General features: G+C 38.3%; 1 protein-coding gene across 2 annotated transcripts in view; it reads right to left on the bottom strand.

Annotated features, from left to right (window-relative positions):
* LOC122967446 (vesicle-fusing ATPase) overlaps nucleotides 1-21,801 on the bottom strand; it is a 44,274-nt gene extending 22,473 nt beyond the window's left edge. The window contains exon 1 of one of the 2 annotated variants that reach the window (XM_044332110.1): nucleotides 21,673-21,801. In XM_044332110.1, the coding sequence (XP_044188045.1) occupies nucleotides 21,673-21,684 (12 nt within the window). In that variant the 5' untranslated portion in view covers nucleotides 21,685-21,801. The remainder of the gene's footprint in view (nucleotides 1-21,672) is intronic. The other variant, XM_044332111.1, reaches the window with a different exon arrangement.
* Between the last annotated feature and the right edge of the window lie 5,160 nt (nucleotides 21,802-26,961).

The raw sequence follows: 26,961 nt of genomic DNA, 5'->3' as shown, positions 1-26,961 counted from the left end.
AAGAATGAACTTTCATGCTCAAGACGTTGTCTTCTTCATTAAATGGACTCACGTCCTTGCCAATCCCTCTTGACTTACTTTGCAGCTCGCATGTAAGTATATAAGAAGCCATGGGATAATATATGCAAAACATGAATGATTACAGTAATCACAGAACCTCAGCTTAGATTTAGTTGTAATGAATTCCAATGATGAGATGATTTCATGGCAGAAAAAATAGCATTAAAATGTCAATATAAACTTCTGACAATCTGACAATTTCTGTAACTTTCTGAAACACTCAATTCACACAGCGATTGGCCAGTTTTGTGAAGGTGAAAAAGTAAGCAGCACTTCTCCTTCAAGTTCTCTTTTTCAATAAAAAAATCAACTACTTTGTATTTTTTTGTGTGTACATTTTGTTTATACGAGTGCAACACTATGAATACATTCCAGGTGAGACTGATTGAAAGTGCTTCAAGTTATCCCCATATTTAAACAAATATTGCATCTCGCTCCTCTCTATGATGACAGGCTTTGCCTTCCAACATGGTAAGACAGCACAGACACTAGTTCTTTGCAAGCATAACTCTTGGTCTTGTCACATTTTATGCTTTTTGCACATGTTTCAAGGCCTGCCATTTGTACTTTCATGGTCAGAATGGTTTTATGGTAGCTCGCTTTTTGGCTAGACTGATGAACATGCTTCTGGTTCGTTCTGTGGTCTGAAATCCTAGCACAGTTTATTGATTGACTCTGATAGTTGACTCGCTATCATATCTGATCATGTGATGTGTCATAATCATAGAGGCAGAAAAATGTTGGCAAGACAAAGAGTATGAATTGTGAAGTGGATGGAAAAATGACACGTATTGGACTGCTGAGAGGCAGCTTATGCTGCAGGAGTGGATGGAGAAATTTCTGTGAACGTTTTTTTTTCCATGAAAGCCTTTTGAAAGAGCAAACCCTTACAGCCATAAACAGCATGATTAACATGCATAAACAACATGATTAGCATGAACTCTTGGAATCCCAGCCTTCATTTCACATTTAGGATCTTCCAGCAAAACCTGGCTAATGCGCTATAATACCAAACTACCTCACTGCGTTAAATCTGACTACCTTCAGACTACCTGCCACCTGAATCAAAATGGGAAGCTCCTAATGGAGCAAATCCATTTTGTTCTGGGCTTCAGAGATTAAGAGCTCTGTGCAAGTTGCAGTACAACAGGGGAGTTGATTAATGGACCTAACGAGTTGGCATGAGTGAGTCAGCATGTGGCACCTGCTTGACATTGCAGCTCAGTCACTGGGTTGCAATGGCGCCAGACATTCTAGGGTTAACGCTATGTTTGCTTTGTCTCTTGAGGTGCTAGCCAGCTATCCAGCCTGCAGCGGGGGGCTGAAAGCAGTGATGCACTTCCTCTATACAACCACGTCTCCAGTCAGAGAGCCACAGACAGTTAGCACGCTATCGGGCGGAAATAGCAAATATATTCCACAAGACGAGGAAGATGGCAGCTCGTTTTGATAGTTTAACAGGTGTATATCCATACATACCTTGAAAAATATTACGACCTTGTGGGCGCCAGCGTAGGCAAGCAGAGAGGAAGGACAGAAGACAGCATTGAGACAGATGGGGACTTAGAGCAGCTGAGGGTGCGAAGCTGTGGTGGCTGAGGACAGGGTGCATTCAAGGTGCAGTCACATGTATGGAATCACTCATGCATGCCACACACACACACATATAAAGATATCACCTGGGAGGTGCATGCAGGCCAGAGTCAGGGTGTTTGCTGCTTGGATATGGAGTCAAACCCCTTTTTCAAGCACAAAACTAATCTTTGCCTTTCTTTTTGTAACACTTTACTTTGTGTTTTCTCTACAACTACAAAATTAACAGATCTTCTTGTCAAATTATACCCCAAATCTGGTAGTGGTGGGATGACTGGAGCCATATGCAGAGTGCCATGCCAAACATATGGTGTTATGTTTACAATATATGGCTGTATTCTCTTCCCCACAATTAAGACAAAGTGGCAACTGTCTTATTGTAGTAAGAGACATGGATACAGGAGAAAGGAATTGGATGATTTTGTTCTGCAATGGTTGAATGTTAGTTGTTAATGGATGAAAGGGGAAATGTCAGCAAAGGGGAATAATGGAAACTTTCACTGTAACATGCCCTTGGGTGATTTAAATCACATGTTTCACTGAATCAACAAATCAGTCAATCATGGATAAATACTTTTGAAAATCAATTATTTGAGAAATTGAATTGAATTCTCTTTTGGTGTAGGAAGGGCAATGATTCACATCCATATTAGTCCTGTTATTGCTTTGTCTACTGTTGCTCTGTTATGACTGTTAGGACTGGATCAGTTTGCATTAGCTGGCATGCTCAAACAGATAAGACATCACAAGTAGTGAGACAGTGTCAGAGGAAAATACATGAACATGTTTTTAACAAGTAGTCACGTTGACAGCGGTTGTCTTGCATGGATTCTTAGTTCATACTTCCTGCTCCAGTTTGTTAGCAGAGCTGTGTCTCCCTTTGCCTGCAGGACACTCTGAGCTATACCTCTGACAGCTCTTTAAACTCATGAGGAACATCAGAAGCATACAACATAACATTTGGTATAACTTGAAGAGGAGTATGCTTGTAGGAGCAGTAAAGATGGAAACCTTTGGTTTTGTCTTTAAGAATGGGTTGTATTTTAAAAGCTTGTTATATTATCTATTGTGTCAAATCTTTATTTAAAAAATAACTGTCAAATAAATGTAGTGAACTAGAATGTACAATATTTCCCTCTGAAATGTGGTGGAGTGGAAGTATAAAGTAACATAAAATGGTTAAAATTAAGTACAGTATTGAGTAAATGTGCTTAGTTACTTTCCACCACTGCCCCCTAGTGGTCAAGAATAACATAATGCAGCTTTAACAAATTAAATGTAAGTAAGCAGAGTGCAATCCACAGTTGTCAGTGGCCCTGAAATCTAAAAAATCTCCCAGTAGTTTATTAGATTTTCAAACCCTAAGACTTTCAATATGCTTCCAGGCTACAATAAGTCACAGGCTAAGACTACAACTATGGGACAAGTGCAGATATTACCAACATAAAACACCCAGCGCTTCCTCAATTCCAGTGAGGCACACTGGTCAAAAACAAAGCTGGTTTATGCTTATTATAGTTATGCATTTGGCAATTATATTTAATGTAGCTTTTTCCCCACAAAGTATTTGTTGGTGAGATGATGCAAATCAAAATTTATTAACATTATTATGCATTCCATATTTGTGGATCCTGACAGATAATGTAACAGATGTAACAGACTGGGTACACTCAGTGCTCTATGCTCATTATACTCTTTCAGTGCAAGTAAACATGTGTGTACTCATCTAAAGATGATATATTGCATCATCCCTGTATTTCAATATAATATGCCTCGTGTTAACAGCTAATTAGTGTATTTCCATGGCTATTGTTATGACAAATGGTGAACATTATCAAACTGATCATGAACAGTTATTGTGTTAAGCCAAAAGTAATAATCTGCAGTGTGGCAGGAGAATGGACCCATTTAACAGCAGACATTTTGACTTGTCAGAGCAGGAAAAGCACAGGTGGAATTAATAACATTCATCATGGCTGCATTACAATTAGGTGAGCCAGTCTCAGCGCTCTGGTATTGTTACTGCTCACTCACTGACATGACTTACCGGGACAACTAATGGAATGGATCTATCATTAACCTGCAGGATTCCTGCTTTGATGAGTCAACATGTCTATTGTAAAAAGGCTCCACAATTGCTGATAAGAGTTGGCTGTTTTTAAGCAAATACATTTAATTTGAGCGTTCTTTGTCCCTCATATTGTATGTTCTTGAAGCAATGTCTACTCACAACCTGTTGTCTATCAATTGTGAGCAGTTTAAACAAAGACCGATACTTGCTTCACAAACAGGCCAGAGGAGTTTCCAATAATTCATTACAGAAAACAAAGATTAGATGGTGAATCAGTAAAATAACAGCAGCTAGCAAAGTCCAGCAGAAATATGTTTTTTTTATTACTTATATCCTATGTTGTTAATCATCATGCAGCTCCTCAAATTTATCCTTTGACCCCATGGGGCGTTCTGCCCCCCAAGTTGGGAACCACTTTTCTAGAGCATATTTCATGGTAAGAAAAATATTATTAGTCAAAGTTATTTACTGGACAAACATAAGTTGTAAATAAATGGCTAAAATATTTCCAGAACCTTGTGTCATTAAGATGGTCCTTCCTTCTTTCTGTCTGTCCAACAAACTGTTTTTCTTATTTCCTTCCTTCCTTCCTTTCCTATTTTATAGACGTATTTACAGAAGGCTCTTGCCATTTTAGAAATGATAATAAGTGGACTCTTTGATTTAAGAAAATACAGCTTCTGTCTGTCTGGATTGCTGCTATGAGAACATCTGTTGTACAAGGAGATCCATTGAGTTGCTGTTGGCTTCTTTTATTTCTTTCAAAGCTGCTCTTGTGTAGCAGTCTCTCTATATTTGCGCGCGCACACACACACACACACACACACACACACACACAATTATCTCTCATCACCTCTCTGTTCAATTTCATCTGTTGTTTTCAAGCACTCAATGTTCCCTCCACCTCTTGTCTGTATAAAAAAAAATCTATCTAAGGGCTTTCTGTGAAATGACTGCAGTTCACGGTGTCGTCCTCATTTACTCAGTTATTGCCTTCATTTCAGCAAACATCATTATTTCCAGTGAAAAATTCTCTGGTGGCTCATTTTTAAGAAGGACATGTTATTATTCAGACGCTTTTTTTTCAAATCCAATAATCGATTTGTCTCGCTCCCATGAGCCTGTAAAAGCCCCTCTGCTGCTCCTGTTTCTTCAATATTTTATTCAAGAGGTATTTCCTCTGTTTTGGTAGTGACCTGCAGGCAGATAACGAAGTAGTCACTCCCTGCATCTCCACTCGCTCTCTCTAAATATTCCTCTATTCCAAGTGTCCCATTAAATTATTCATCCTGCTGTGCCTCAGGAGAGAGTATCCAGTCAGATGTCTGCAATCGATGGGTAATGAAGCCGCTGCTGCATCAGAGCTGAGGGTTTAAGATAGTGATACAATGGATAGCATGCTATCTGTTGTTCCCTACTGAGTTTGACTAGAAAAAGAATCCTAAAGACGTCCTCAGTTTGGATTTTCTTCTCTTATGGAATAGTCCACCAACATCTTCTGAGCCTCTTACATAACTTTTCATACCCTTATGTCTGATCTCTTGCTGAGATTAAAGCTGCACTAATCAATATTTTATCTGAACAATGGATCACATGTCTATGTGTAATGTAAAAGGGTCTCATAGTGATGAACACGAAGAAAACTACAACCATCTCCAAAGTTTCCCTCAGCTCTATGGAGCTTTTTAGCATCTTTCATTGTTTTGGTTTTAGGGCCTCCACCTTTACTGTTTCCTCCAAAGTGTAAAATAAGCAACAAAATAAGTTGTTTGTAAGTGTCCTTTAGAACAACACATAGAACTTTTTTCTGATCTGACACCCCTGTCAACAACATCATTCTTCTGTCCACCAAAACTGTTATAAATCACTGTTGAAAAAGAAATATGTTTTTCAATGCTGTGATTAAGGTTTGGTTAGGTTTAGGGAAAACTCATGGTTTGAGTTAAAATAAGTAACTTTAGGGAAAAATTGTGGTTTGGGTAAAATTACTACCATTACCACATGGTTAAGGTTAGGGAAGGATCATGCTCATCAGTAGGAAACAGGAAATGAAAAGTGATCCCCTTTGTTAAAGTCCAACAGAATTTGATCACAAATGGGCCATAATGGGAAAAGTTGCATCCATAACACACGCATGATATACGATCGTTCAACCTTAATCACTTAAGCTAATGCGTCAAAGTCTTTGTACTTAGTTCGGCTTTGAGATGTTGCCACAGAATATCAGAAAAATCAATGTCAGAGAAATTTGTTGCATTTACTTCACTGAAATTAAATTTGAAACCATTGTATCTTGATTTTTCCCTTCAAGGGAGTGGAATATGAGCCAAACTCATGCAGATAACTGTATTAGCTCTATGTGCAAGCCTGGAGTTATGTTTTGGAATTAATGCAATAAAGTGTAAACACGAAAAGGCTACCATATTGATACTATTATTCACCAGTGCATGGTTGATATGAAAGCCAGGATAGAATAAATGATAAGAAACACTGAAGATCAACTTCGAAGACTTCTTGGCACTTTGAGTTGAACACGCATTCAACATCTGCCATCAGCGCTGTCTGAGCACATTATGAAATTAATGAGCTGCCTATAGGAAAAAAACTCCCTTTCCCATTTAAGTAAATCACACTAAGTATCTTCCTGGCAGTCTTCAGCTGAAGATTATATTAAATCAAGAAGCTTTCTGCGCACACAGTGCAGTGATGTTGCTTCCCTGTCAATTTAAATTTGTCATAACCAAGTATCTGTTATTGAGCAGCTCTTCATCAAAGCTCACCAAAAAATTGTATTACAACATAATTTAACATACTCGGTACCTTGATAAGCATTGCTAAACATTAAAAAGGACACATGCAAAATAGCTATATAAATTGACATGGCTTATAAAGCAAAAATTTAACAGCATGAGCACATTAAATAATTATATTTAATGGGGGAATATGGTGGATATAACTGAGAGGAGGAGGGAAGATCACACTGGGTATGAACTAGATCCATCTCAGAAAGCTCACTCTGTTTCTATAAATATTTAAACTAATGTCAATTGTACACAAACTCACACACAAGCACAGAAATTGAGACCAGCTGCATGTACAGTTATTATACTCTGTTCGCCACCATTTCCAGAAACCTTTTTAATGCTTTATGTTTCCCTTATTACATAAAAGTCTGCTCCCATTAGCACATTGTTTTAATGATGCAGTAGAGCAGCACAGATGCAGAGTGGGGTTAACATGGGCTCAAGCCCACTTTAAAAGAGCACACCAAGGTTTTGAGAAATTTAGCAGAAATTTTCCAGTTGCAAAACTGTCAGTCTGTCAGTGAAGACTAGCTCAAGGAGCTAGAGTTGAGAGCTTTTCAAAGTGTTATTTAAAGATCGTTAGAAATCAGCAGATGCACTTCAAAACCTGACTTATTTAAAAAGGGAAAAGGGCACCTGCTGTTTATGCTGACCTAAACAGACATCTTCTGCTGCAAGAAAACAGCGAGGTTAACAATAGAGACTGGCAAACTCAAATCTTTTATATGACTTCGAATGGCAGAATCTAAAAATGGAATCCAAAAAGGTATTGACACTTGCATGCTGTCGGAAGTGGATAAATGGTTGCTTATGCCAGAACAGACACACAGATTTTGATATTTACTGTTTCTAGCACACTTTTGTAGTTAATGGTGATCACAACATTATGTAGATGTCATCAACATCAACATTAACAGCAATTTTGAATGTTCTAACATTCATTGTGGAAAACTCTCATTTTCTATAGATGGGTTTACTGTTTTCAAATTCAGAGAAATTTTTGAAATATAACAACTTGCTGGAAACCAGTGAAGACCAGTGATTTACTGTTTATTTTGTATATGACACTCATACATGCATTACCAAAACTTAAAAAAAAAAGTTTTTGTTTTTTTTTACATAGCATGTCACTTTTGACAGACATCTGTCAGTTCTGGCTAGCTACGATGAGCTGTCGTCACGTATGTCCATAAACGTGTTGTTCACTTTGTCCACTCATACATTTTGGATCGGATTTCAGCTCGAACATGTACGGATGTATTTTGGAGGCTGACATTTCAAGTAACGAACAAGACAAAGTAGTGAAATTCTACTACTATAGTTTGGCTTGTGGATGTTGCCTCCCATGATCAGAACAGAGTGGCTTCATCAGGAGGCAGACCTTAAAGAGACTTATTTCAGAGGCTGAACTGAGGGGCTGTGTAAAGGGCCAGTATAAGATAAATAAGGAGTTTTTTGAACTATAAATCATGAAAATATATTCCAGTAGAGCCCCAGATTAAACATATAGACCTGTAAATGTGTATAATATGTCCTCTAACAAAAGCGTTTCTTCCTGCAGTTTCAGTGCAAAACCATCCACTGCCTTCATTATAATCCAGGGCTCTGACCAGATCTCTCAAGCTGATAGTTAATTACATAATCTTAGCTAAGTGGAAAGTTTCCTTCTTGGGATAATGGACATTTTCCACCCATTACTTTTACTTTTAAGGCACAAAATAACTTCATATGTTGATCTTCTCATAAACTCAGTCATTCTGGTTTGTTTTCTACCTTCCACATGTGCATGCACCTCACTGATAACATTATTAAGTAACCCATCTCTAGCTTAAATAAATTTAATTTAAAAAAAATCAACCCCTGCTCCTCCTATGACAAGTCAACACACAAGTAGCAATTAACATTGTTATTATTTACAACTGTAAAAATGTCTCCTACAAAAAAGGGTCTCTTCATCTTTCACTCTACATTTTTACCCCTGATCATGTTAAAAACCACAACACATTATGTTGTGGTTTTACAGGAGATGTTTGTGCCAGACTCATCGGGTAGAAGTAGTGACTTTCTGAAGTCTCTGCTATACTGTAACTCCACTATGACGTTTAGTGTTATGTGTATGTACAGACAAACAAACCAGACATTTGTTTATTAGTGAGCTTAAGAGCTGGTAGGTGTATTTTGTTACCTTTGGACAGAGCCAGGCTAGCTGTTTTCAGTCTTTATGCTAAGTTAATTTAACTGGCTATCAGTGGTATCAATCTTCTCATATCACTCTTGAGAAGAAAGTGAATAACCGTATTTAACAAAATGTTGAACTATATTCCTTCCTGAGCAATTTGTGCTTGAAAACTTACAAAAGTATTCTTGTATTTTTACATACATTTGCCATATCCTTTTATATATTGGTATTAGAAAAATATTCTTTTTTTCTAGTTTATTTCTTCAGCTGCATATATTACGCCTGAATGAGAGAGCACATAAAAATACACCAACAGACTCTGATGGTAGCTCTTGTCCTTTCGTGACACAGACACACAAAGAAACTCCCAGTGTGTACAGTAGTTGTGCATCTATGTTTGCTAGTGTGTATGTATCCATTTCTGTCTGTTGATCCTGTGTGTGCCTGTTTATCGACTCTGTGCTTCAGTGTGTGTGAGTGCAAGTGCGTGCATCTGTGTGTTGTTGTGTTGTCTGCCCTGCGGCAGAGTGGCTCTCTAAATATAGCTACAGCTCAGAGCTGACAAAGGAAGGTCCTGCATCAAGACAGCCAGGGATTAACCACTACTCTGTCTCTTTCACATACACACACGTGCATTCTTAGACACACACGCCCACTTGCATACTAAACATGCAGAATGTATATACCAAAGTTAGACGCACATATGTTGTATGTGATTTTCATACAGATGAAACATTCAAAGATAAATTCAAAAAGAGGCTACCACTGTGACACTCTGTCTGCGTTTGCTGGCATATTTGTGTGATGACCTTATTGATAAAAACATATCAATAAACATATGTGGCTCAAAAACTGCATTTTGAATTTTAGTAACGTTAGCTTGTTACCTTTTTGTGATCATTGTGGCTCAACATTACTGAATTTACAACGAGCTTTAAAAAAATGTGTTAAAACAATTCTTGCGTTATATTGTGACAACATTCCAGTGAGGTTCTTAGGAAAGTCCTGTTTGTGCATTTCTGTCTGTAACCACCAGACAAGGGTTGTGAGGTTTTACTCAAAATTCCAAAGTACCATTTGACTAAAGGAATTAACACTCACATATTGCATGCTCTGTCGACCTGTCAGTAAACTACTGTTATTTTCTTCATGAGAACTAACAAGTAATTTGTTCAAACTTGATTTTTTAAAAAGATGGCAGCTCTAGCCTGTTAGCTAACATAGTTAGCTAGCCAAGAAGTTGAATGCACTTCTGTAACTTTATTTTAGCTGGACCACAGGGGCCAGCCCTTTATATACAAAAGTCTGTCCCTGACTGACTGACTGAGTGATGAAGTTACACCATTGGTCAGGTGAGTGTTGCCACTTTCTGTATCCATCATTTCAAATTAAAAGCCCTCCAGTGTTTCATACATGGTCCAGCCAAATACTAGGTTTTGACCTAGTCTTCTTTTCCTTAAAGTGACTCTATGTGCTTATTACTATACAATGTAGTACTGTCAAAAAGCTCAATTAAACAAATGTTTAGTTTCAGTGCTAGATTAGAAGTGGTTTAGATTTGGTAAATTGAAAATGGTTAGAGTGATACAAAGCCTCGTGATAAGCATTGCCTGAGGAGACAATTGTTAGGGAAATAAATTAGTTTTCATATTAGTTGCAAAACTAGTTCTGACTAAACTAGTTCAATTATTTTCATGCAGAAATCTGTGCTTATTGGTAAACCTGGCATGTACACTTCTAATTGGACCATGTTTTGCTGAGAAGTTAGAATTGCAGGATCTCACAAATAGTGCAAGGATTTGTCAATTCTTGCAATTGCAAGATTTTAAATTCCTAGAGGGACTGATTCTTGATTTGAACTTGATTTGTATTGGAAATCTCATCCTGAGCAGGGTGACTGTATGACACAATAAAAGTCTACATGACAGATGGAGTTTTTTGCTGTGCTGCATGTTTATGATCTATACATGTATGTGGGTGCATGTGTGAAATGAAAAATAAACTCTAAAAAAGCAAGCATACAAGGAAAAAGACAATTAACAAAGACTAAACTACAAAGAGATGGAAAGACAGAAAGATGGAGAAGCAGAGAACTTGTACTGCATATGGATGTGGATGTAAAATAGGTTGCAGGTAATGGTTTTGATCTGGAATACAAAAGACAACGGACAGCGTGTCCGCTGTTTGAGAGCCAGTCTAACAGCTTCAAACCTCAATGACGCAGTCTGCTACCTCTAATATTGGGTGTTGGTGTTAAAACAGAGGCGAGAGCAGAGAAACAAATAGCAGACTCTTGAGGAATAGTTGTTGAGTGAAAGAGTGATGAACTACAGGGAAATTATGAGGGAAGTGAACTGCTCACATCGTTAAGCAGTAGAGAGAAAGATCACGGAGAATGAGAGACACACTTCTGGAGAGCTGCCATCTTTTGTAGCCCACTCACTTGTTCCATCACATAAGTAGGCGTCTGTTTCTTTTTTTTTCTCTTCTCTGTAGGATCAAAAGCACCTTGGCTCTATTGATTTTGACACAATCAAATCGACCCAGTTGTCCTTGAAGCACAAAAAACACCCACTGAGTACTCTTGGGAGATGTTGATAGTGATGAAAAGAATTTTAAATCTCTATCTGAAGTCATCCATCAGCGGTTAAAGGGGACCTATTATACGTTTCCTTATTTTCAGTCATATTTATAATGTTACAGTGTCCGATGTTCATATTAAACATGGCCAGTGTCAAGTGTCAAATAATAAGATAAACATATATAGAAGTAATTTCTGTGAGAAAAAAGCTTCAGACTGCTCTGAATGCTCAGTTTCCAACATTTCTTTCTACATTCAGCGGTGTGCTGATCGTCTGCAGCCCTTCATCAGACATCATTATCACTGTGGCTGTTTCTGCTTGTACCATTCCTCCCTGCATTATTTCTAACTGATATGCTCCACAAATAGCTCCAAATATCGACATATGTTGTGGTGTCGACTGGTTTTTAGTGCCACTAACGAAGCTCTGCTAATTTGATGAGGGACACGTTTCATTTCCATTGTTTGGTCATGTAAAATCTTTTAATATAAAGCAGTAAAGCAAGAAATCTTGGGTTCGCATTGGCGGTAACTTAGCGTGACTCTGATACGGCTGCCCCTCGGCAGGCTTCTGGAAAGCTGGCCAATCAGAACAGAGTGGGTTCATTGGGAGGGGGGCCTTGTAGAGACTGGAGCTAAGACTGCCTGTTAGAGACAGAGGATGATATGAGGGGCTGCATAAAGGTCCAGTATAAGATAAATAAGGAATTTTTTGAACCATGAATCATGCAAAGCTACTCTAGTGGAGTCCCAGAATAAAAATATAGAGCTGGAAATGAGCATAATAGGTCCCCTTAAATTTGCTGATTAATTTGAAAATACCATCAAATTAATTGATTAATTTGAAAATACCCTAAAATTAAATCTTACAATCTACATTTTCACTTCTGAACCACTTTGCTGTTTTACATCCACAACATGAATCATACACTGGTTATTCTCCCATCAACAGAGTGACCCACTTGGTGTCCACACTCACTCACACTTGAGGTCTACTTCTAATTCTTAATATTTGTATCCAAAAATAGAAATATCTGACTGCGAAAACAGGTTGCCTCTTATTCTGCTGCCTAAACAGAAACCAGTAGGTTTCTTCTAATACAGAGGAGATAAATTAGGCAGTATGGTAAGCACTGGGTAAGTATGGGCTCACCCACATTATTCTTAAACATTTGTAATGTTTACATGCTTCAGTCTTGAGTGGCTGCTCTCTAATCTAGGGCTTTATGAGGGCCAGATGGCTAGTTAGACTGCCTCTTGGACATGAGGTCAGCAGTTCAATCTTCACCACAGCCAGAGTGTGTCCAAGTGTCTTACTGACCCTCCCTGCTCCTCCCTGACCTTAAACTGACTCTGAAAGAAGAGGAACAGTGACAGTGTTTACTTCAGGGCACAAGGCAAAGACAGAAATTCCCTATGTGAATCCTGAGGTCAATTTACCACTTAAGAGAGCAGATCAATAATCCATGAAAGGCTCACCAAACTGCACAGACCTCTGTTTAAGATGGATAGACTGATCACTCACATGCATCTCAATCTTGAAGGTGCTGTGGTCCATTGTCCTACATACCCACTGCATGTCTGAAAACCATACTGACAGCAATTAATTTTAAATTATTAAAGGACAAGTGTGTAAGACTTAGTGGCATCTAGCGGAACAGACTTGGCATAAATTGAGTATAATATTCATAAGTATGCTTTAATTAGCGTATAATACTTGAAAATAAGAATCGTTGTGTTTTCATTGCCCTAGAATGAGCCCTTTATATCTACATAGGGAGCAGGTCCTCTTCCACGGAGGCCACCATGTTTCACCACCATGTTTCTACATTAGCCCAGAACAGACAAACCAAACACTGGCTCTAGAGAGGGTCTTTCATTTTTTTTTCGTGAGTTTAGCGGCCACCGTAGGTTCTCCTACACAGTTGGAAAGGGAGGTTAAGGAGTATTCAGTTTGTTGAAATCTGCAACCTCACCAGTAGATGCCACTAAATCTTACACACTGGTCCTTTAACCCTTCCCACAAGCAGCAATTATCCAGTCATAGCTTAACAACCATAACTGCCAGTGGCCTGTCAAGTTTTGGATTCCTCCATGTTTTAACAATGCGCACAGGGTTGTAGTAATAGTTAACCAGCATTTAAAGAGTTTGGATGGTGGTACCTTATTCAAGCCTATCCAAAACCAAAAATACAAGAGCAAAAGGGTAATGAATAGATTAAACAGTGTCTTTATCTGCTTGTGTAAGAGGAAATTGTTAGCATGTCCAGCAAACTAGCTTACTACCTACAGAACTAACCTAACCAAGCATTACTTCCAAGGCTAAGGAGCATTTTATTATTTGGTGGGGTTACATGTTACATTAAAAAAAAACATTCATGATAGGACATTCACAGTGAATGTCTTTCCCCATTTTGTGGACGCTGGTCCTGGGTGCTATCAAAGTTCCGGGTATCGTAAACAGCTCTGTCCTACATTCACATTAGTAAAGCCTTTTCTCTTGTAATGTTAAAAGTATAACTTACTGTTTGGAAATGCAAACAATAAAGCATTAATCTAACCTCTGTCTTGCTTGCCCAAGTATGTAAGCTAAACAGCCAAACAGTATTATGATAGAATGAACGTTGTATTTTTCTTTAGCTCTCACAGCATCAAATACAACAAAGCTATGAAAGCAGTGAAAGTGAGCCAAAACAGTAAAGTTGCAGCCTGAAAAACCAAAACAATAAGCTGAAAGACGCTATAAAGCTCTGTAGAGCAGAGGAAAGCAGAGGAGAACAGAGTTGGGTGATGACCCCTTTCACATACTGTACACGTAGTGATGTGGACAATTGTTTTTATAAAAATTTGTTCATAGCTGCTTTAGTTAGCTAGCTACAGCTAAAAATCATTATCAGATGACAATCGTCAACTAGGAATGAGAAGCCTGCTTCTGTCTACCACTGTCTAAAATCAAGGACCCATTGTTTCAAAAACTGCTGAGAATATTGAGTAATAACTCTGCCACCATTAACATTTGTACCATGGGAACACTCACAGGGTAACAACATGGGTTTAGTGACAATTTGACTTAGGATGAATCAATTTATCATTTAGGTTACAAAATACCATGTGACAGAAGCTAATTATTATTACCAGTGTAATTTCCTGGAACTGGTAATAGCCCCAAAAAGACTAAATAAATGTATTTTATACTATTAAATGGAGAAAAAGTTTCAGAATTTGTGAGGCTGTAGCCAATATTTTATTGTAAACAACTAAAGTAACTGATGTAATTAGTCATTAAAACCAAAATTGTAATTGTAAACACTGTGTTAGGCTAGCAGCTGTGTACACTGTATCTGTATCTTCCCACTCTGTTGGACAGTCAGTAACAGCTGCAAGCACAGCAGGAAACAGCCCAGCCTGGAAAAAGTATTTGAATTTCAGCATCTCATTTTGGTATCAGTGATAAATTCTTGTTTTACCCTCCCACTCACAGGGAAATCAGCACATATAGGATCAGATATAGGAAGTATGTACCAGTGGCTTGTGAATGTGCAGTTGTGCATACAGGTCCTACTTTCCCCACTGAAAGCTTTCCTGACAGAATAATTAGCCATGAAATATTCATGAATACATTTGACTAACAGGCTGACTGTTGAAAGGCCATCAGCTGCGTTGGAAGTGAGATTTGGTAGAGCTGATTTACGTTGTTGTTTGCTCCCAACACCACTGGACAAATTGTCAATATAAATATTGAGAGGATAGTGATTGTTCTGCTGGCAGAGATTCTGCTATATCATTTCTAAAAAGGTAGGCATCCCTATATTATTTGTGGTTCTAGGCTGCGGTGGACAATGACATTACTATCTGGTTATTTTAAAGATTAAAAACTTTAAAATATATTATTTTATCTTCATTCTAAAGATTTTATCTTTATTCTAAAGATAAAATAACCAGATGGTTTCTTAACAGAATTTCCAGAAATTCTGTAAATTCTGCAAAATAAAATTACATATCACTTCCCATACCAACAAAAGTGACAAATAGGTATTTTAATAATGTAAAATAAACACTAAATAACAATAAAATTTTTGGCTAAGCTAGCAGCATGGCTCTAGGGAAATCTTTGTTTAATGGATGGTCTCTCCACCACTTTGGTCCAGACTGAAATCTCGACAACTATAATATGGATTACTGTGACAGACTTTGCTGACATTGTTGTGAAACAGACATTCATGGTCCCCAGAGGATGAATCCTACTGACTTGGTGAACCTGTGACCTTTCCTCTAGCTCCACCAGGAGTTTGACATTTGTGGTTCAGAGTGAAATATCTCGACAACTGTCCGATGGATTGCCACAAAATTTACAACAGATATTCACGGTCCCTTGAAGATACATTCTTATGACTTTGTTGATCTGATCACTTATTGATCCTTATTGAAATATCTTAACAATGACTGGATGGATTGCTGTGACGTTTAATTCACACATTCATGGTCCCAAGAAGAATTGTAATAGTACCATCATCTAGTCAAAATTTGATTTTGTTCAATAGTTTGGTTTATGGCCAAATAACTCCAAAACTAATGGCATTCCCATCATCCTAAGCTGCACTTTGTGCTTGGTACTAATTTACCAAATGTTTGCATTCTAACATGCAAACATGCAGCACGGTGAACATAGTAGATGTTATACCTGCTACAAAATCTACATGCTAGCATTATCACTGCAAGAATGTTAGCATACTGGTGAGATCCTAACTGCCAAGCCTGAATGGCAACAAATGAGCCGTGGTCAAAAAGAAAACTTCAAATGTTCACTCTTTTTCTTTGACTTCAGGATCGACAGGAATGGTTGACAGTTAACACACCAGCTTACCGCCTCCAGACCAACTGTGTACTCAACAAATCTCTGCAAAACTCCGACTCAACGCTGCTTACAGACGTGGGTTTCAGGCCAGTTTACTCCTCCTACACCACCCTACCAATCCTCTACCATCATCATAATAATAACATTTCAATCATTCATCTCCTATACTGCATTGCTTTTTTTAAAATCATAAATGCCTCATTCTCTTTTGAATCTGATGTTGAGGCTGTCATTGTGTCAGTCTGTGGAAATGTTCGTGCTGTCCTTTTTCTCATTATTTATAGTGCAATGCACAGCAGAAGACAAGAGGGAGAACCAGACTCGAACAAACCAAAACAAAGGATAAAAATACAGAACAGCAGCAACAATATCAACACGAACAACAAGAACAACAAGAAAACAAACAAACAAACAAAAAAGCGTAATGTTTGCTCAGATTTTCCTATTGTAGTACGCATGTGTGTAGGTGTGTGTGTGTGTGTGTGTGTGTGTGTGTGGGGGGGGGGGGGGGTAGGTTTTCTGTGTGAAAGATATATATATATATATATATATAATATATATATATAACACAGCTACAGTGCTCTTGGAGGACATCTCTGGTTGGGGTCTGAGGACAAGAAGGCTCCGGGGTGGATTTCAGGCGAGTCAGGTCAGGACAGCTGGGTCAAAGCAGAATTTTATGTATTTATTTATTTATTTTGCCTTCCTTTTTCTCCTGTCCTTTTTTATTTTTGTTTGTTTGCTTGTTTTATCCTTTCTTTATTATTAATTTTTAGCTCTTCTCCCTTTCCTTGCTGTTTTTGCTCTCGCCTGCTTTAGGCCGTCACCAGGCCCGTAGGAGGTGGCTGACCTGTTGCAGGTCAGATCCCCTTTAGAACAGCCCCCGCACCTACAGGAGGGGCCTGTTCAACTGGGTCTGAGGAGCAGCTTTCTATTTGGAGAAGGGCTTAGCGGGGATCAGGTTCTCTGACTCCAAGCTGTCCCAAACCAATCCAGTCCCCCAAGCCCCCCCCCAGTCTATAATAATCTATGCAATAATTGATAGTCCATTATTACATGAATTATCCACAGTAATCAACATCATAATCATCATTCTATGAACATATGTAGTCATATTAATAATAGTAATCTATATAATAATGATATTAATATACAAATTCATCTTTCTCCTGATGTTAATAATGGCCTACATGATAGCTTTCATGATAACTATTTCTATAATAATAATGATAATAATAATGATAGTGATAACAATAGTAATAACAAGAATCATCATCGTGACAGATAATACATATGTATATATATAAATAATATAAATAGTAACAATTATCATAATGACATATAGTAATAATATAACAATAATAATATAGTAACACATTTTATAATATAGTAATAATAATACAAACAATCTTACAAATAAAATCAAAACTAACAAAAAAAGAAACCTTTGAGTAAGTAAAGAGCTAATTGACAAATGATCCAGTTTTGATGGCGGTAATGATGTTGGTGACCAGAACAACAGTTATCCTAGCTGTGTGGGCTAATGACGTATTAATATGGGGGGAGGTGGAGAGAAAAAGGTTGTGATGTCCTGACTCCCTCTGACAGGCTGCAGTATGCCCAGCAACAGTACATGGTCTGCTGGGCAAGACAGGGCGAGGATATATGAGTCTGAGTGTGTGTGTGTGTGTGTGTGTGTGTGTGTGTGTGTGTGTGCGTGCGTGGAAAGACAAGATGTGATGGTACATTCTCCTCTTGGTCATCCAGCATGAGTCAAAAGTGTCCCCTGGTGTGTTTTTTTCCTCCCCCAACTGCTGACACACACACACACAAATGTATTCTTACTTGGGGGATACATGATTAAAATCTTCTCTATTCATAATGCAGAATCCAGTGCGAGCTTATATAAACATGGCAGATGAGTTCCACATCTTTTATATCTACAGAACATGTAAAACAGGTGCATCATTTCTCCCACTCTAATATAATATTGATTGCATCTGATTCTGCCTTATCATGCGTGACCAATAAATAAGGATGGCAAAGGGGAACATAGTAGTTTTTGTATTTATGTGCAGAAAATGCGGCCTGTCCATAATCCCCACCAGCCTGAAACCAGTCCTACAGTTGTCAGTTTAAATTAAAGCAAATTTGAACATGCGAACAGCACTCACTACTTAATGAAAGAGAGACAAATGTACAGTAATGTGAGAAGTTCAATGTATATACAATCTAATCGCTACAATACACAATCCTAATTTTTGTCTTTCTGGCATTTACACATTCAGTTTGACTTACTCACTTACATCTGTGTCCCCTAACATCATCGTCATCTGCCAAAATCCAAATAAAATTGTTGACACACTCATCTGAGTCACCTTTAATTATTACCATTGACTCAAAGCCCAAGCTTTACAAGTAATAGCGAGTGATTGGCGTGTCTTTTTTCCCCGAAGTTTGGCCTCTGAAGTTTTTTACAGGCCGTCCTGTCTTATTTGTGGGGCCTTTGCAGCCTAATGAATGAATTCCTCATTTACATTAATGAAAACACAAGAAGCAATTCCAGCATAATTACATAATCATGTTAGACTGATATACTGTAAATATAATGATTTCAAGCAAACTTTGTGTACAGACTGCTCTATCTCCAGCTAGGTATTCATGTTTCCATTATAATGACAAAAATACAGTGGACTTCTCATTCTTTCATTCATAAAGTTGAATCTAATCTAATCTAATCTACTCTGCTGAATCCTCCGGCATCAGAGTCATTGCACCATGTTTCAAACAGGTTTATTAAATGTAGGGCTGCATAATGACTATTTTCATTATCAATTAACCTGCAGTTTATTGCTCATGTAATTGCTTTGCAAATGACAGAAATATGTGTGTTATATAATTTCCAAAGGCATATTCTAATAGTTTATTGTATCCGACCAACAGTCCAAAACCCAAAGACTTTCATATTGCTGTCATAAATAACAAAGAAAAGCATCAAATCCTTACATGTGAGAAGATGAAACCAGAAAATATTTGACATACTTGCTTGAAAAATGAAGATAAATTGACTCTCAAAATAGTTGTCAAAAGTAATATCGCTATGAGAGCAGAACTTGCAAAGATCCAGCATTCAAATCAAAATGACAGAACTTGTACGCTCCAGTGTCATCCAAATGTCAGTTAAAACCATTTTAATTATAATAGTTTTTTTTTTTTTATGGAATTCATATGTACTGTACCAACTCAGAAGGGAAATACTGTAGTCATATTCAATGTATATACTTCATTATACATCTTGCGCTGCTAGAAATGATCTGTCACCACCTTGTAGCAGCCATTAAGCTTTTCCTCTAATATGAGAGTAGCGGCATTGATATATTTCATGGATTCCTCAGAGAAGTAATGAATGAATTCCTCATTTAAAAAGTGACAAATGAAATTGCACGGTCATTCAAAACAGTATTGACCGAGCTCCCTCGGGCATTCTGCCTGGTCCACAAATCAGCCAGTGGTCAGTTTATTAAGAGCAGCAATTAGACTGTGAAACAAAACTGCTGCTGTTGTAGCCTGTCTAGATTCTGCAGTAAAAAACAAGTCGATGCTTCCAGCTTTAAACATATTCTGCATGTTTTTTTTCATAGTTCCAATGAAAAGATTATTAAAGCTGTGAGGGAAGAGTTCCACTGAAATGAAAAGCTTTGCAAGCAGCTCAAGTCTCTTGATAAAAGCATCAAGCTAATGGCATGTATTAACCCCTGAGAGTCACTGCTGTTGTTTCTCTATATTCAGCGTACAAGCATAAACTAATGAATCAATGTGATTTTATCTGTGATCAGATCTGCATGCGGGCTCTAATCACAGATAAAATCTGAGGTTATGAATAAGATACTCCCTTATGAATGAATACTTAACGAATGATTTATTATGTTCACTTATGATTCAATGAGACAAATGTGCTGTGAAATGCTACAGCTATTAGCACCTTGCATCATGCATGCTACCTGCACTCATTTAATGATGTCACCAGGAGTCTGGTTTCTTACTGATATATATAAAAAAACAACCTCAAAGAAATACATGTAAGCTAATTTTAGAAGCTACAGTAAGGCACTCTGTTGAGTGAAAGTGATGCCCAGCCCTGGATGTAAAACTATATATCACCAGTTTTGGGGCACTTCCAAGAGTCATGAGATGATTTACAGGATGGGAAATAAGAAAATAATGGTTCCACTACACAAAATAATCTGCCTTTTTATTTTCTTGTGAAATACATACTAGTTTTCCCTCCTGAGGCCTCAAATGTAATTATCTGAAATATTCAATGCATGACAAGGGGTCACAACAAGTACACACTCATTTAATTTTGAGGGGTCTTAATGCAATATAATTGAACCAGTCATCCAGAATAAAGACTTGCAAGAACATGCAGCCTAGTTGAAATAAGCAACATTTCAAAATGAAGTAAGGATGCTTTTTTGAGACCATAAACATGGTGGGATTATAGGGTCACTACTGTAAAAAAAAAGCAAGGTTCTGTATAGGTGATCGGTTTGCTAAATTTACCGCAAAACTGCTTCCACCAGGACTATAGATGCACATGCTGCAGTAAAGGCTGGGTTGCCCTACCCTTAGCCATGACATTTTTTTTGCTCTACCAAATCAGAGGATGTCCACTTTCAAGATGCTGCAAAGATAACCCCACATATATGGATTGGGTATCCTGTATTGAGGGTAAAGCTGCATAATAGAGGAGGCAGTGTTGAGGGGAATCATTCTAGCTGTAGCATCAGTTGTTCTGAATCATAATTTAGAAGCTGTGAGACTAAACAGTGGCCCTTTTACCACTACTAAATCCCTCTAGTAGCGCTTGTGGTCACAGTGATAGCCGGCCACAGGGCAGGTTAAATCTGGTTACCTGTCTCTCTGTACACAAGCCATATAAATAAATATGTACACAGTCCACCAGTCAGCCACCACAGCTCTGCTGCTCCACACCTCAAACAGCGCTTCCTGACGCAAAAACACTGCAGAGTGAAGGCTAAAGCAGCACCTCATTGTTTTGACCAGTTATCATCAAATGCATGCTGACATGCTTGGTGTGAGGGCTGCTTCTTACACGCTGTTCTGACCACTATGCTGCTTTCCACAAAAACACTCTTGTTTTAGATGCATATAGCTCATGGAAGCTTTTCAGTGGCCGCCTTTTACGCAGCCGCTCGGCTCAAGGGCAAGCAGCGCCCAGGATTAACCAGCGATACTAGCAGGGTGAGGGGGGGTCTACTGCTGGAGCGATTATGCAATCCTGGCGGATATACTTCCTCCTGGTAGGGTTACGGGACTGCAACATCATGTGAAATAACCACCAAATTCTGCAGCCGCGGTGACATTCAGACGATAAAGGTACCAGGACTGCTTAGAATTTGAAGCTCGTCCGATATTTGGCGCATTTTGAGTATTTGTTCCCCTTATTTGCCACATAGAAACACGGGGATGGTTGATCCTTTTAGAATAAATAAATGGAAATCTTACCCGGGCCGCCATCTTCACGGTTGCGGTAGATCAGTGATGTATCTCGGGTCAATGATTCATAGGACAGCGGGGACGGTGAGCGGAATGGCTCGGCAGCAGATGGGTTTATAAGCCGCAGCGCACCCAACTCTGATTGGCTGATTTGAGCGGAAGCGTGCTGACAAAGGGTGTCACCATTAGCTCGCGTGCACTGAGGAGGATCACTCCACTTCTCATCGAATCTGACCGTGATCCTCCGTCGTGCAAGACTCACGTGGCGGATTGACAAAAGCAACATACAGTTGACATGTGTCACTGTGGCAGTGTTGTGTCCGAAATTTGGAATATAATGATGCTTTTTTTTTTTTAACTTGGCACGTGTGCACGCATTTGACTGGGCTGGACTCGTTTTTCATTGATTGGTTCATTTTTGTGTGAAGTCCACTGAGACTGTAACTGGGATTAAGGCTTATTTATGTTAATACTTCTGAGCTGGATTGAATTGATCAACTGAAACAATACAGTCTTTCAGTTAGATTCAGTTAGTCCAGTTTCAGTAGACATACAGTCATATGTGTTTGTAACGTATCCACTCATCATATTTACCAGTAGTGATTGACAGCTATGTCATTTCCGCCCCATGGTCAATGAAACATCATCTTGACCTCTCTGCTTCAGCACCACGGACAGCGCCCCCGTTACACAGACTGTGTCGCACCGCAGTATTACAATCCTGCTGAGACAAGGGAAACGGTAGGCTACAACAACCCAGAGGGAATATAAAATAGGCAATGGAAGTGTTAATATGTAAGGGGAAAAAAAGATCAACAGACAATTGAACATAATAAGTGATATTCAGTTGCAGCACCGCCCACCCGGGCTGACCTTGAAGCTAATTCAGCGCCATGAAGAGCGTAACAGTCAGTATGACACAGTATATTCAGAGTACACTCAGTCTCAGTGTACTCAGCCCACCTATGCTTTCTGTATTCCTTCTGTTTTTGCCAGTCTTAATGATTGGATTCAGTTATTGGGTAATGGGATCACTTAATTTCATATCCTGATGGTCGCTGTGTCAGCAGTATAACAATATAATACAAAGTGTATTTTAATTATGGAAAATTACATATGATGATAAATAATATTTTTCGTTATTTTACAGTGTTTTATTGGCCCTCCAGCTATTTCTGGGTTTTTTTTAAGTTTTTTTTTTTTTTTAAATCCACAGTCCTCCTTCTGTGCAAAAATGTATTTAAAAGCTCATCTGAAGCTAATATGAAGCTTAAGTCATCCAAATGAGTCAAACCAAGTAGATATCTTTCAACGTTTCACAAAACAACTCTTCCCGCTCACGATAAAAAGGTTACAGTACTGTTACTTCAAACACAAAATCACCATATACAACAAGCTACTCCTTAACAGCAAATTAGCTAACATTTTACATTAGCAGTAAGTTGGATTTATTTCACACCTTGCGAATGTTAAAATGCCAATGGTAGTTGCAAATGGCTTTCTAAAAGATTGAGGATAAAGTTATATTTGACCAGTGATACTTGAAAATTTCACTCTTTGTGTGGCTTTACAGCACTGTTAAATTAGGCCTGTTTGTTTTTGTACTTTTGTGGCAGAAAAGGAAGTGAGGCACTTCTAAATTAAAGTGATGCCCCTCATGCCAGGGCCCCTTCTCTCTTCCCATGTGGCATCTCTGATGCTCATAGACCTGATTCACTATACCTGAGGTCCACAGTTGGACTATCTTGTCCCTGACAAGCATTAGTCTGTGCACCTTCAGAACCATGGAGAGCACCACGGACAGAGACTGGAATGTTCTGTCAGCACCCTGGACAGCAACAGAGAGAACAAACCAACGTGCACATAGTGTTAAAATTTTAGCACCCGAGCTTGAATTACATCCATCCTTGACTGCGGTCTTTGTGCGTCACAACAACATTGTCAACACTACACCCACTAAGGTGCTAGAGAGTCATGCAAGCAATAATGGCATTGCCTATTATGGGGCTTCCTCCTGGATAGGAGCTCTCAAAACTCCCCAAATACCACTTCATCCCTGAACCAAATCTACTCTGCAGCAGCTGTATCACTTCAACAACTCGCTGCTGCCTGGCTGTGGTCAGGCAAAGAACTGTCTCTAAAGGGTCATAACATGAGAAAAGTGATAAATCTGGGACATTTTATACATAAAGGGCTCAGAGTTTGCAGGTTTTTACTTCAGCAGCACATTTTAGCATCTATCTATCTATCTATCTATCTATCTATCTATCTATCTATCTATCTATCTATCTATCTATCTATCTATCTATAAAATCACATGATCCAAAAATAAACAAAGACATGCATGCTTGTAAAGATTTTTTTTATAAAGTACCTGTAACAGTTGATCAAATTATTCTTATTTCTCACATACATATTCATACATCCACATAGTAACAGACTGCAGCATCAGTACTCTAGTAACACTAGTAGCCTTGACTTTTGTTCAACAAAGATTCTTGTATACACAATATGATTCACAAATGAAAAGGAAGGAAAACCATAATAACGTCATCATCATTATCATAAGCTTCATATGTTACACAATAGTTTTTGTCTTGTACGTGTTGCAAATATGGCACATAGTTATGAGTTGATCAGTGATGAGATCATGTATGGGAGGAGTGGGAGGGGTATCAACTCATACTTCTCCCTCTAATTCTAGAAAAAGGTTCATTCCCAGGGTGAGTTTTCCTTTCCTTGTCACCTCTTCTGGTAGGACTGAAGCAGGTGGAAGCAAAAATTGTGAAAAACTTCAAAGTACTTTTGCTCATCAGTTCTACTGTTTCACAGAGGAATACATCATCACTCATCTTGTCTGTCAAAAGCTGCCATCTGACTTCCACATGGTACTGACTAATCAAAATGTAATACTTAATACTAAGTGTGTGTGTTGGGGGGGTGGGGGGTGGGGTGTATTCTCCACGCAGGATAGTGTGTTGAATTTTAATTTAATAGAAATAGTAGAATTGACCATTCGCTAAACCCAAACAGCTTGTCTAATAGCTTAGCGACTATAACTGGGCATGACAGGCCTGTCAAGCTTTGGATTTCTCCACATGTTGAAGTTGGAGTCAGAGTGATACTCATTTAAAGAGTTTGGAGGGTGGTGTCTTTTTTGGTAGCCTTTCCAAAACCAGAAGCACAAGTGTAAAGAATAGTTTAAACTGTGTGTTTATCTGCTCTAACATACATTGCAAATGTTAGCATGTCCGTCTAACTAGTTTATTACCAACAGTAATAAATGAGTGTTACTCAAAGAGCTTATTGACCAATTGTGGGGTTACAAGTTTCATAAAAACAAAAAGGCCCATTCCCAAGTATTTCTCCACTGGCAGCCAGCCCTGAAGACAGAGTTTAGGGTAACATTAGCAGTTCTGTCTCTTAATTGGATTTTGGGAAATTGAGCACTTAATCCTCATCCTAAAAGCCTTTTCTCATGTAGTATGTAAGCTAAACGGTACCAAAAATTGTCCCATACAATATCATGTATGCAGACATCAAGTGCATATTTAACAAGATTCCCATTTAAAAGCGAGTTAGCTGGAAACACTAAAAAGTCAGCTTTCAATTAACTCATGAAGCTATTGTTAGATTAATTAGCCACAGGTAATAAATCTGCCCATGTATGTTGTCTTTTCAGACACCAAAGTCGATAGTCAGTGACTAGAAATGAGGAGCCTGCTTTTTGTCTTCCTCTGTCTGAAATTAAGGACCCACTGCTTAGCGAATGGTCAATTAAACCTTTAAAAAATCGACACCATGTAACAGTTTGTTATTTCAACATAAATATTCATTATTATTCCACTAAATTTGTGTGGTATTCAATTCATTGCTTTGTAGAAATTTTGCATTGTATTGTAGATTACTGTGTTGAAGTTGAGTTTGAACGTGTCTTCTTTCAGTTAACCTGCAGTGATAGATCCCACCAAACCTACTACTTACAGTTTGGATCATCAAGTTCCACAAATTAAGAAAAAAAAATCAACTGTTTTCTTGGGAATGCCATTCAGATAAATGCTACTTGTCTAGTGTTCAACCCATCAAAAACAACTAGGAGGAAGGACATGTAAACAAGCTTGTTTGCCATGGATTCATTCTTCATGTGCATATTTGTCTCATGAGGTCTGGCTCTGGATCAAGGCTACATTTTTTTTTTACAGCATGGTACCTAGTGTAGCCCAGTCAGTTATCATCAGAACACAAAACAAAATTAGAGTTAAAACATCACCTGCATCGTGGAGACACCCAGTCTGGAAACAGGCATGGCATTCTTTTGTGTTAATAAGGTTTTAAAATTCCATTTCCCATGTTTTTATGTGAAAAGGGAACAACATTTTTGTATTTTTAAATCATATCAGAGAGCAGGCCAAATACAATTTTTCAGAAATTATAAAGTCACTAACAGAATGCTAAATGCTCCAGCTTTGGTTGACCCCAATTTTGGCTTACATTTTGCAAAGTGACACATAAAAGTGTATTAAAATCACAAGATTTCCATTTTGACTCCACGTCCTTGTTATATCAACAAAGTCCTTCTTTTCTGGTCTACATCTCTGATACATGATGCAGCAACATCGTGAAAAAGCGTATTCATGAAATTCCTTTATAGTCTGTCTTGTTCAGCAGTCTGAGACTTTCAACTGGCTCATGTTCTGTATTTCTTATGTTTTTGTTGTTTTTTGTATGAAATAATGAGTCTTTAGAATGATATGGCACAAGATATCTGCCCTGTTTGAGAAGGCAGAGCTTCTCAAAAGTTGAAGACAGTTTATTGGCTACGGTTAGACTTAGTGATGTGACATCATCAAGGCAAGGAATCTCTCCAGAAGGGAACACGTGGAGCATCTGTATCTCCCAAAAAAGTTTCATCCTGACACAGTTAACTCCTTACAGCAGTCCTTAAAGGGGCACTCCACCAATTTTAGACATGAAGTTCAATTTACTACTAAGCCTGTGAAAACAGTTGTTTCATGTCTAATGTAGCTCTGAGGGGAGTGTTAGTAAAAAAATAATTTTATGTAGATTTTTTACTAGCCCCATCTCTAGTATAATTGGTTTCTCAATGGGGAGCTATTTAATCTGGGAGGGGTCTTTTAGGCCCCTCAGCACCATGGAACCAAGAACAGTAGAAATCCTGTAAAACAAATGAAGGTGCAACGCTTTGCCTTTATTATTATGTGCAGCATAAGCAGGGACACAGCTAGCCTGTCACACATGTCCTTCATTAGAGAGCCCTTGTGCCGAGTCGCCATGATG

The sequence above is a fragment of the Thunnus albacares genome, chromosome 17, assembly GCF_914725855.1.
Source record: "Thunnus albacares chromosome 17, fThuAlb1.1, whole genome shotgun sequence".
Classification (NCBI taxonomy): Eukaryota; Metazoa; Chordata; class Actinopteri; order Scombriformes; family Scombridae; genus Thunnus; species Thunnus albacares.
This window is presented reverse-complemented; position numbering and strand designations above follow the sequence as displayed.